This window comes from Pseudonaja textilis, chromosome 6, assembly GCF_049901715.1.
Source record: "Pseudonaja textilis isolate UNSWEBS1 chromosome 6, rPseTex1.2, whole genome shotgun sequence".
NCBI lineage: Eukaryota > Metazoa > Chordata > Lepidosauria > Squamata > Elapidae > Pseudonaja > Pseudonaja textilis.
The window spans coordinates 61,068,099-61,081,312 of NC_141995.1; the positions used below are offsets into that span (position 1 = coordinate 61,068,099).

At 38.4% G+C, this 13,214-nt stretch overlaps 1 protein-coding gene across 3 annotated transcripts in view; it reads right to left on the reverse strand.

Moving 5' to 3' along the window:
• Positions 1-8,870, reverse strand: part of GLRB (glycine receptor beta) — a 43,170-nt gene extending 34,300 nt beyond the window's left edge. For 2 of the 3 annotated variants that reach the window (XM_087936679.1, XM_087936678.1), the window contains exons 1-2: positions 8,673-8,870; positions 2,488-2,642 (exon numbers count right to left, since the gene is read on the reverse strand). In XM_087936679.1, coding sequence (XP_087792805.1) covers positions 2,488-2,609 — 122 coding nt within the window. In that variant the 5' untranslated portion in view covers positions 2,610-2,642; positions 8,673-8,870. Of the gene's footprint in view, positions 1-2,487; positions 2,643-8,672 lie in introns of those variants that run through there. The other variant, XM_087936680.1, reaches the window with a different exon arrangement.
• Positions 8,871-13,214: the final 4,344 nt, after the last annotated feature.

A 13,214-nucleotide genomic window follows, 5' to 3' on the forward strand; every position in this document is an offset into this window, starting at 1 on the left:
CTAATCAATTCACATTTGTCTATGCATTAATTGTAACAAAACTCATCTCCAATAATGTGTTCATATGGACCAAATATTGCAGCTTGTCTAGAGATTATCTGGAAGTAAAATGAAAGGACTTCTAGAGAAAATTATAAGCGTTCATAAAAGTGATAAATATTAAATTATATAAAATAAGATCAGATATATATGAATATGAACAGTTGTGGTGGCACAACAGTAGTACAGTAGTGCAGGCTAACTCAGCCCACAGCCAGGAGTTCAATCCTGAGCACTCAAGGTTGACTCAGCCTTTCATCCTCCCCAAAGTCAGTAAAATGAGGACCCAGATTGTTGCGGGCAATATGCTGATTCTTAAAACTGCTTAGAGAGGGCTGTAAAGCACTGTGAAGCGGTATATAAGTCTAACTGTTATTGATTAGATAGATAGATAGATAGATAGATAGATAGATACATACATACATGAATTAGAAGTTTTAAATACTTAATAATTTGTAATTGATAGTTATTTTTTCTTTAAATGGGATGGAATCATTTGTCCTTAAGGCTTACAAATATAATAAAATTAAAGTTTGACTATGCGGTTAAGTGATTTGAAATATAATGCAAGTAAAACGCATAAGGGCTACTGTTGGACCGAGTATGTAGAATAATAGATTTAGAAATAATTGGATTTAATGAAATTGTTAATTTCATTAAATCATAATGAAATTATGATTTATATATATATTACTATACACATTATATATATTACTATAAACATTCATATATATATATTACTATACATCTGTACTCTATTTTCCTACAAATAGTATTTTAAAGTAATACTATTATTTTGCTGAAGTATTTGGAAATCCTGATAACTGAAGCAAATTTAAGTTGAGTAAATATTATTTAGATTACATAAGGATTCAGAAATTGATAACCATGTATATTTTATATTTCATAAAACAGTTTGGGATATGTTTCATATTTTGCAAAAATAGGTTTATGTTGGATATTATTGTACAAAAGTACAATAATAAAATAAAATAATAAAACACAACAGCAAATATGTTTGGAGGATATAATCACTCCAGATATATTTTACTAAGATTATAATCTGAATTTGAACTGCCCAATAAGATAATTTCTTTATTGAATAAGGCTAAATTCAAACTTAATGTATCATTTTTCTATGTTTTTTTAAACTTTTCAAAATTGACTCCTGGAAAAACAAAAGAACCCTAACTGCACAAAATAAAATTGTATTGTCTAAACCTCAATGCAGAATTAATACCATGCTTTCCTAATATCGCATGGACCTACCAAAATAACGAAACTTAATTTAATAGCAGGTGGTTTTTTTTTAGAATAGCAGGTCTTGTTAACTTAGAGGTCACTGAGATCAATTACTAGTCATTGCACAACATAGCTAGTCCTTGACTTATGACAATTGAGCCCAAAATTTCTGTTACTAAATAATTATGTGAGTTTTGCCACATTTTACAACCTTTCTTGCCACAGTTATTAAGTGAATTTCTGCAGTTAAGTTGACTAATTGTTTGACAATTATTGACCATAATTGTTAGTACCATAATCTGGCTTCCCCATTGACTTTGGTTGTCAGAAGGTTGCAAAAAGTGGATAATGTGCAAAACCATCATAAATATGAGTCAGTTACCAAACATTTGAATTTTGATCATGTGACAATGGGGATGCTGTAGCAACCATTGTAAGTGTAAAAAAATAATCATAAATCATTTTCTCCAGAGCCTTTGCAACTTTGAATGGTCACTAAATGAACTGCTGTAAGTCAAGGACTGCCTGTACTATGTATTTATGAATTAAGAAACAAAAAATCCAGAGGAAATAATTTTGCAAGCTCAAAATTACTTGCAAGATAATTGCACAGATGCTAGCTGCTAATGTCAATAAAACTAACAATTCATCTGTGACTATTTATACTAAGGTTGGTTATGCCTTCTGTACCTTCAACATACGAGTAAGAATTAATTTCTCTCATGTCAATCTGGCTAAAAAATCACATTCTGGCTTTATCTACTCCTGGTCAACCTAACAGAATAATTTATCTGTTCATGCAAAATCAAGCTACCTGCATAAGGACTTACTGTAAGCAGAATGTTATTGTATGATGATTAATATGCTTTTCAAAACTCATACATTAAAAAAATTGCTTTAAGGTTCTGATCATAATTTTGGGTCTTATTATCAAAACTATGAAGTCTTATTTAATCACTGCTTCATGGAAGAACACATGGTTTTAATTTACAAAGTTCCAGGTTCAAATTCTACAGTGAGAAAGTCTCTTGTTTAAATCACTAAAACGTTGTTGCAGGACATGTCAGTCATAATACTGAGTTAAATGGATACAGTTAAATGGCTACAGCTTCTGTGAATTATCTTGCTTTACATTTAATTACAGGCATTTCTTAATGTGCAACTATACAGTATTTCAGAAATCATATAAAAATGGAGTGAACATACGAAGGACAGAGGTATTGCTTCTTCTTCCCTTTTCCTTTCTTTGAAGATTTCTCTTTGGAACAGACTTCCTCAACATATAAGGAGAAAAAAGCAACCACAAGAATTGCCAAGGAAAACTTCATCGTGGGGACTTGAAGCTCAGGATAAACGTTGACCTGTGTTAGATGAGAAAGAACAGAAACGCAATTTGATGAGGTTCAATGAAGAACTGGGATATACTTCACACAGGAAATAAACATTAGTAAATATCATAGATAGAAATAATTATTCTCTAACGATCAGCTACTAGAGCTCATTAATTTGGCTCTTTATATGATTTAAGGAAAGATAAAAGCAGGCACATATGAGAGCTAGTTTGGTATAGTTGTTAAAAGCATCCGACTAGGAACTGGCAGACTGAGAGTTCTAGTCCTGCCTGAGCACAAAATCATTTACATAACTTTGGATCGGTCACTCCAACTGCAAACCTCCTCTAAAACATCTTACCATGAATGTTCTGCTTATTAATGTTTGGATGGCATAAAGCAGACAGATCAACTCCGCAAAGCATCCATACAAAGTCTTTTTATTGGTTCATCGGGCATCCTTTCAACTCACATTTATGACAAGGTTCTTCTTGATGTCCAATCCTTTGCATATCTGAATTGTAGTGTAGAAAGATAATAAAGTCTCAACCCCATGATGATTAAAGTGACTGCATGGTATGGTGGATTCAGGCAAGAGTGAGGGAATGAGGGTCAATTTAGTGACCAATCAGGATTACAGATGTGGCCACATGGCATGAACTACGTTTCCCAGGATACCTTAACTACATTTACTATGATGCATTCCCTTAAGGGGACAGCTCTCAAATCCTAACTAACTATCCCAAATCCCATTAACTCTAAACTGCCTGGACAGCACAATGAAAACTATGAGGATTAGGCCAGGGAATTGCCAGGAATTGAAAACTGAGTCAAAGGCATCTAATAAATAAATTAAAAATAGGCATATATTTTAAAGCTCATTTAAGTTGTTTTAGATTAGGGTGACTATATTTTAATTGTCACTATAAACTTTGCAACATATAGTCATCCTTTATTAATAAAACCTTGAGTTACTTTAGAAACCAATCTTCTAAAAGAATCTTACAACAAATCTTCCCAAAAAAACTATAGGCATGAAAATCCACCTGCAGAAATTCCTAAATAGAAATACTGTAATCAGTCATGGAGTTTTTTTATATGTATTTTCATATTATGCTACATATAAGATACAACAAATTACTTTTTGGCCCTGTTTAGAATTTTATTCTCCTGCTAGTTCAATTAATATTAACAAAACATTTTACTACGGTATATATACAAAATATACGCTATATTCATTCCCAGTGGAATGTTCAGCATTCTTTTTACAATTAATTTACTTACAACTATCAATAATCTTCCGTTTAACATTCTAATTTCAAATAGAAATAATGGCAGGTATTCATTGAAGCTGTTTTATTATTACACGCTCTCTGCACGGGACTTATTGAATATTCTTTATCAACGAACAAGGAGCAGCGTGATTGTTTACACTTAATACAAATACTGTTTGCTGCACTGACTGAAAAAAAAAACCCTCTGCATTTATGATCTACAACCAGCCTTAGCTCTCTAGAGCAAGTGACTGAGCATTATAATATGTGCTGCGTAGATTTCTTTCTCCATCCTTCTTTTGACTTCTTACTCTGAATGCAGAGGTTGGCTATTTATATCCCTTGAACAGAATTCAACAGAATTTAGATCTCTAGCAACAGAATTGTCTTTCTTCCAACAAAAGAAGCATTTTCGTCTGTTCACAGTGATGGGGACTGCAGTCAGATTATGAGGCCTGGGTTCTCGGTACCTTCCATAAGCAGCTTTGATCGAGGACATGCTCCGGTGCTGCAGCATTGGTAGAAATGGTGATGGTACCCACCCTCCCAACGTCTCCAATGACAAGGTCTCCATAACATCTTCTCCTGCATTCACTAGTGTGAAACCTTTGTGGCCTTTTCTGAAGTTATCACATATTACTAAGGTCACACACACACGTACTTTATAGGATCTTCACACAGAAGGTTTGTAGAACACATTTCAAAGTGCAGAAATGGCACCTTCGATTCGAGGGCACATTTCCAAGAAAACACACTTTCGTGATTGCCTGTGTCACCTTAGCAACAGATGTCACTCTTCTTCCCCTTCCAGCAAGCAACGATACCTAAGGTTTATCACTTGCCTCCTCCGGCTCTTGTTAAACCAACAAGGCCTCTAAAACATCGTTTTGTCTCCCTCCAAATCGGAACTGAGCTGTGGAGCCTGACTTTTCAGAGCCTTAATTTTCGCGGGTGCTTACATGTATGGCATTCAGCTTTGTTCGGGTATTTTGCCACGTCATTGTACTTGTGCTTTTAAAGTTGTAGCAACGTTTCGGCAGAATCTCATATACATATGAATAGATAGATAGATAGATAGATAGATAGATAGATAGATAGATATAGATATATAGATACACATATACATATACATACATACATATATACATACATACATACATACATACATACGTACGTACGTACATACATACATACATATATACATACATATATATCCACATACATATATATATATATATATATATATATATATATATATATATATATATCCACATACATATATATATATATATATATAATATATGCAGGTCTTGGCATGTTCGGGTCTTTTTCCATGTAAGATTGAGAGTATCTTGGCAACGTTTCGACGAGGTCCCACTCGCCATCTTTAGGCTAAAAGCACCAGCCTGAAGATGGCGAGTGGGACCTCATCGAAACGTTGCCAAGATGCTCTCAATCTTACATGGGAAAAGACCCGAACATGCCCGAACAAGACCTGCATACCTGTGCCCGTGAAAATCTATGAATATATGTATATGTATATGAATATATGTATATATGTATATATGTATGTATGTATGCTTCAGGTTTCTATGGGTATTTTCCCACATCTGAATATTTGTGCTTTTATTATAGCGACGTTTCAGCAGAATCTCATCTGCCATCCTCAGGCTTGTGTATTGGGTTCTTTTTAATCTTGTGTGTCACGCTTAGCAGCCGTTTAGCCTGACACACAAGATTAAAAAGAACCCAATACACAAGCCTGAGGATGGCAGATGAGATTCTGCTGAAACATCACTACAACTTTAAAAGCACAACTATAATGACGTGGGAAAATACCCGAACAAAGCTGAATACCATATACATACATACATAAATACATACATACACACCCACACATATATAAATACATACTTACATACATATACATATGGTATTCCGCTTTGTTCGGGTATTTTCCCACGTCATTATAGTTGTGCTTTTAAAGTTGTAGCAATGTTTTGGCAGAATCTCATCTGATGATGAAGCCTGATGATGGCAGATGAGATTCTGCCGAAATGTTGCTACAACTTTAAAAGCACAACTACAATGACGTGGGAAAATACTCGAGCAAAGCTGAATACCACACACACACACACACACACACACACACACACACACGTTTTCTGAGGTTTTCGCGGGTATTTGTATGTGGATCTTTGGTTATTCGGGTCTTCTCCCCCGTAAAATTGGAAGTATCTAGGCGACGTTTCAATGAAGTCTCATTCATCATCTTCAGGCTTGTGTCTTCGGCTTTGTGCTTCTCGGAGTAATGTGAGCTTGCAGCTGCTTCTTCCTTTTAACTGCTAGTGGGGGTGTGACTTGATTGGGTGGGGGCTTGGCTATGTGCTGATTGGGTGGGGGGTTGGCTGTGTTCTGATTGGTTGGAGGGTTGGCTGTGTTCTCATTGGCTGGGGTTGTGTTCTGTTCAGGTAGGGGCTTGGTTGTGCTCAAGTTAATCTTAGTTGCCGGGGGATTTGAGCTGGTGAGCTGTTATCCTGTTGTTTGGCTTCATGTTCGTGGTCATGCCACATCTTCATGGTGGGCGTCCATTCGCTTCATGTACTGGTCGGAGGGGTTTGAAGCGAGTAGTGATGCAGCTGAGGTACGGCTTCTGGTCCTGGTCGTGTCTCATCTTCTGTGTGGGTGTGAGTCTGCTTTCTACATGGAAGTGGGGTGGTAGCATCTTGTGTGGCCCTTGTGGGTGTGGGTCTGGTGTCATTCTTCATGTTAGGTACTCGTTTGTTCATGAGGGCGCGTTTCCAAATGGCTGGTAGGCGGGAGGTATCATCTGGTTTATTCATGCTGTGTGGGCGTTTTTCTATCTCTATGGCTTCTCTGATTACTCTGTTGTTGAAGTGTTCGGTTTTGGCGATAGTTCTGGCATTTTTAAAGTCAATCTCATGTCCTGTGGCCATGACCTGTGGCCAACCTGATGCCCTAAAGTCAATCTCATGTCCTGTCACACCCCCACTAGCAGTTAAAAGGAAGAAGCAGCTGCAAGCTCACATTACTCCAAGAAGCACAAAGCCGAAGACACAAGCCTGAAGAGGACGAATGAGATTTCGTTGAAACGTCGCCACAATACTTCCAATTTTACGTGGGAGAAAACCCGAATAACCAAGATCCACATATACATATACATACATACATACATTACACACACACACACACACACACACACACATATATATTTTCTTAAGTTTTCACGGGTACTTACATGTATGGTATTCAGCTTTGTTCAGGTATTTTCCCACGTCATTATAGTTGTGCTTTTAAAGTTGTAGCAACATTTCGGCAGAATCTCATCTGCCATCGTCAGGCTTGTGTTTGTCTGTGAGTCAGACTTTTACAGTTTACAAAAACTGAAACAACTGTAAAACTCTGACTCACGGACGAACCCAATACAGAAGCCTGACGATGGCAGATGAGATTCTGCCGAAATGTTGCTACAACTTTAAAAGCACAAGTACAATGACGTGGGAAAATACCCCAACAAAGCTGAATACCATAGATAGATGGATGGGTGGGTGGGTGGGTGGGTGGGTGGGTGGATGGATGGATGGATGGATGGATAGACAGACAGACAGACAGACAGACAGACAGACAGACAGACAAATAGATAGATAGATAGATAGATAGATAGATAGATAGATAGATAGATAGATAGATAGATAGATAGATAGAGATAGATGATAGATAGATAGATAGATAGATAGATAGATAGATAGATAGATAGATAGATAGATAGATAGATAGATAGATAGATAGATAGATAGACAGAGATGATAGATAGATAGATAGATAGATAGATAGATAGATAGATAGATAGATAGATAGATAGACAGAGAGAGATAGATAGATAGATAGATAGATAGATAGATAGATAGATAGATAGATAGATAGATAGATAGATAGATATAGATGATAGATAGATAGATAGATAGATAGAGATAGAGATAGATAGATAGATAGATAGATAGATAGATAGATAGATAGAGATAGATAGATAGATAGATAGATAGAGATAGATGATAGATAGATAGATAGATAGATAGATAGATAGATAGAGATAGATAGATAGATATAGATGATAGATAGATAGATAGATAGATAGATAGATAGATAGATAGATAGATATAGATGATAGATAGATAGATAGATAGATAGATAGGTAGATAGATAGATAGATAGATAGATAGATAGATAGAGATAGATGATAGATAGATAGATAGATAGATAGACAGACAGACAGACAGATATACAGATATACAGATATATAGATATAGATACAGATACAGATACAGATACATAGATACATACATACAAAATTTTGTTTGTCAATTGCTTACAAGATAATAAGTTTAAGTAAAATCACATTTATGAATACATGGATACAAATAAGAAAAATAAAATAAAATAATAGAAGAAACCTCGGATAACGGCCTGCCTCCCCCCTCTACCCCACCGGGATGAAAACACCCCCCAGCCCGCAGTTTCCTTCTCCTCTGCCCCCTTCGCGTCTCGCCCGCAGCAGCCGCAGCGCCCGGGGATCCCGCCGTCCCCAAGCCCGCTTCTCTCAGCCAGGAAGGGCGGCCAACCCGCCGGAAGGCGGAGGAGGCACCGGACGGAGCAGGGAGATGCCGGTCGCCCACCTACTGCAGAGCGGGAGGCTGCACCATCCCGGGTCCCGCCGCCTGCGTGGCTGCGCTCCGAGCCCCTTTCGAGCCCCGGGACTAGAACTTACCCGCTAAGCCGGAAAGAGAGACGCCGGGACGGCTCAGGCTCCCGCTGCCTCTCCCGGGATCAGAGCCCGAGCTGGCCGGAGAGTCCGCGGCGGCCCATGGCCGAAGCCGAATCCACCCGCCCGGCCGGGAAGGGAAACGGAGCGGCCGCCCAATTAGGAACCCGAGCCCCGCATCGAACCAGCGTCCATTTTGCTACTGAGCATGCGCGCCCTTTCCTCGGCGAGGCTGTGAAGGGAGCCCGGGCGAGCCTGTTGCGCATGTGCCGTGGCGGCGCTGTGGCGTTTCTGCCCTTGGCTCCTTTCATGGCCGGTCACTTTGGCTGCCTTTCAAAGCCGTTTGGCGTCTGAGGGGCTTCTACTCCCTTCGCTTCTACGCGCCTTTTTCCCGGTCGTTGGGGTTTTTAATCCCGAATCCATTTAAAACAAAAACAAAAAACAACAACCTGGAATATTATACCAGTACAGAACTTCTCCTAGAACGGTTTAGTTCCTACAATGGTTAACTGTAAAATATAAAATCATACCTTGCAATGTCCTTACCTGTCAATGAATCCTTCAGCTTCAACCATAACTACACAAAAACACGCAATAGATACAAACTCAATGAGGTTAACTGCACCAAACTTGATTGCAGGAAATACGACTTTTAACAACAGAGTGGTCAATATCTGGAATCCTCTACCTGACTCTGTGGTTTCTTCCCCAAAACCCAAAAACTTTCACCTTAAACTGTCTACTATTGAACTCACCCCTTTTCTAAGAGGTCTGTAGGGAATGTGCCTAAGCGCACCAATGTGCCTACTATCCCTGTCCTACTCTTTCTTTTATATTTTATTTTTATTTTTCTTATATTACCCATGCATTCATAACTATGTTTTTACTTATACCTATTATCTTGTAAGCAATTGACAAATTAAAAAAAAAAAAAACTGGCTGTCCCCAAGGACTTTTCGCTAACATAAAGTCTTCCAAGAAAATTAAGGCGTTTGTCTCCATTATACTGCATGATATGAAGATGGCAGAGGAGATACAAGTAGTCCTCGACTAATGACCACAATGGAGCCCAACATTTCTGTTGCTAAATGAGATGTTCATTAAATGAACCTTTGCCTCGTTTTATAACCTTTCCTGCCGTCGTTGTAAAGTGAATTGCCGCAGTTGTCAAACTAGTTAAGTGAATCTGGCTTCCCCATTGATTTTGCTTGACTGAAGGCTGCAAAAGGTGGTCACAAACCTGGGACACTCTAATGGTTATAAATAGGAGACGGTTGCCAAATGTCCCGAATTTTGATCATGTGACCATGAGGAAGGTGCAGCAACCATTGTAAGTGAAAAACAGTCACACATCATTTGTTTCCAGTTGTAACTTCGAACAGTCACTAAATGAACCTTTGTAAATCAAGTACTGCCTATATTTAGATCGGAATCGGCACTTATTTGCCTCCTGGGGTTCTTTCTCTGTTCTGATTGAAAGATGGGTTTAAACTAAGTGCATTGAGTGCATTAAATGTTTATTTATTTATTTTATTTGGTCTGTCAATTGCTTACAAGATACTAGGCATAAGTAAAAATATAGTTATGAATACATGGATACATATAAGAAAATAAACAATAGGACAAGGACGGAAGGCATGTTAGTGCGCTTATGCACACCCCCTACAGACCTCTTAGGAAAGGGGTGAGGTCAATAGTAGACAGTCTAAGGTTTTTGGGGTTTGGGGAAAAAACCACAGAGTCAGGTAGAGTATTCCAGACATTGACCACTCTGTTGCTGAAGTTGTATTTTCTGCAATCAAGTTTGTTGCAATTAACCTTGGGTTTGTATCTATTGTTTGCTCTTGTGTTGGTATGGTTGAAGCTGAAGGATTCATTGACAGGTAGGACATTGCAATGTATGATTTTATATACTATACTTAGATCTGACCAAAGGCAGCGGAGTTCTAGGTTTTCTAGGTCTAGAATTTCAAGTCTGGTGGCATAAGGTATTCTGCAGCGAGTAGAGGAGAGGAGAACTCCTCTTGTGAAATATTTCTGGGCTTTCTCAACTGTGTGAATATCAGATACATAATGCCGGTTCCAGACAGATGAGCTGTATTCGAGTATTAGTGTAGCAAATGTTTTGTATGCTCTAGTTAGTAGTGTAATATTACCAGAGAATGTATTGAGCTTTCTTGAATTTGATTGGAAGAAGGAAGAAGTTGGCTCCATAAACTACCTCCTCCTTCTTAATTGTTTTTACATGGGGTCACTCTCCACAGAATCATACCGATCATCATAATCATGGATCTGATCTTTTCCTGATATCACCACTGTATTAAAAAAAAGAGAGGCGGTAAAGTATAGGTCCAAGCCACTGGTGCCAAAAGTGGCACGCAGTGCCATCTCTCTGGGCACACCAGCAGTCCCCCGTTGCTCTTCCAGGTTCCGGCGCACACGAGCATTCCAGCCAGCTGGTCTTTGTGCACACGGGAGCATCAGAAACCGGAAGAGCAGCTCTCCAGAGCCCATGCGTACACCAGCCAGCTGGTCTTCGCACGTGGATGAGTGCCAGAAACAAAAAAAGCAGCTCCCCAGAACATCTGATGGCCTTCACGTGTGCATATGTGTTAGAAACCAGAAGACTCGGTGGCCGGCGCACACGCATGCACCAGGGAGCTAAGCTTCCAGTGCTCCCACGTGCATTCATCGAGCAGCTGCTCTTTCTGATTTTCAGCATGTGTGCAATCCCATTTTAGCACTTGATGTTGAAAAGGTTAGCCACCACGGGTATAGGTTAAGGTACATAACCAGGGGTGGGATTCAAATTTCTTAACAACTGGTTCTGTGGGCATAGCCTAATTTATGGGTGTGGCTTGGTGGTCATGTGACTGGCTGGACGTGGCTTGTATGTAAATATTGTAAACATATATATGTAAAGATTGAATTTTTTATTTGAAAAAAATAGGAGCAACTTTTACCCAAAATCAGGTAAAGCAGGCAGGCAGATTGAGCTGCTTGCAGAATCACAGATTCACTCAGAGATCTACCTTTCTGCAATCTGCTGTCTGAGTCTGCACTGAAAAATAGAACCTTCAGTCCTAAGGAAGGTTCAGCTCTGCTCTCAGGCCATTTCTTCCCCCACCCCCCAACCCCCTGAATACCACCCCTGATTGGGCCTCAGGGAGGCCTCCTGGGTGGGGTGGGTGGGGAGGGGAGGGGCCAGCCCGTGATGTGATTTGCCGGTTCTCCCAACTGCACAGAATCATTACAACCGGTTCTATAGAACTGGTCCAAACTGGTAGAATCCCACCCCTGTAAATAACCATATCTTAGATACAAGACCCAAATTCTAGTCCAACCGCACCCACAGAAAGTGGGTGATGTTAGTCCAATTCTTTTCTAATGCCAGATTGACTCATAAACTCATTGTCGGGGGAAAAATGATGGGCCAGGTTGCAAACTACCATGAACTTCTGTACAAAAGATGGGAAATCTATAAATAAACTGTGTATCCAAAGAACATCCCATCTTCATGGATTTGCTGGAATTTTTTTTTACCATATATGTACCTGAAATCGGTATCACAGTACAGATTATATGAATCTGCATAAAAGAGACCATAAAAAGCACAAATCTGACAATTTTAACCTGAAGCAAAAAAAAAAGTGCGAAAAAGGGATCCAAAGTATAAACTTTTAAAAATTTTTATGTTTTTATCTGAAACTCCAGTTAAAATAAAGCAATATTTCTATCTTCACAGACCATTGATCATGAGTCAATTAACCAATATTGTACCTTCAAATAACTTCACCCAAAATATGAACATCCATGCCTTGTATTTCTATTTTTACATCAAGTGATTCAGGAAATAATCAAATTCATAATTGTTAAGACCTTGAAAACAAATGTTATCTATGAGTAGATGGATTTCAGGTGGATTCATGTAAAATTAATGAGAACTTGTACTGGAGTCATTTTTTTTTGCACCATGAAAGCATCAAAGCATGGTTTACAGTATGTTATGCAGTCAGATGTGAGCTGGTCTTCTTCAGCAATTCCAAGCAGATTCTATGTAAAACTACAACCAATGTATAACTTCCTTGGATTAATGTTTCTGTATTGTATTTTGAATTAAAGTTTCTTAGTTGTGTTGAAAATGTTTAGCTCCATGCTTGTAAAGATCGAATCAAGGAATAATCCAACTATAAGCTGCTTAATTGGTGACTTACGACTTTTAATGAAAGTTATGTACACTGTAGCCCAAATTGTAGTAGTAAAACTTTTGAACCAGAGTTAATCCTGTGCAATAATTATATTTCATTCTTCGATACTCAAACAGAATTTTCCTTTCAATGGTAAAAGAGAAACTAGAATGATATGGTATTCACTTGTTTTCAATTTTAGGATTATTATCAAAATCATAACAGCTTATTTCAGGGCTAACTGACTTCTTTCCTCAGGTGTATAGGGAATTAAAGAACAATGGAGTAACTTTAGACTTCAGCACCTAGATACTAGCTTTTTATATAAATGGATTCATGATAGCTGAAAACATAGGATTAT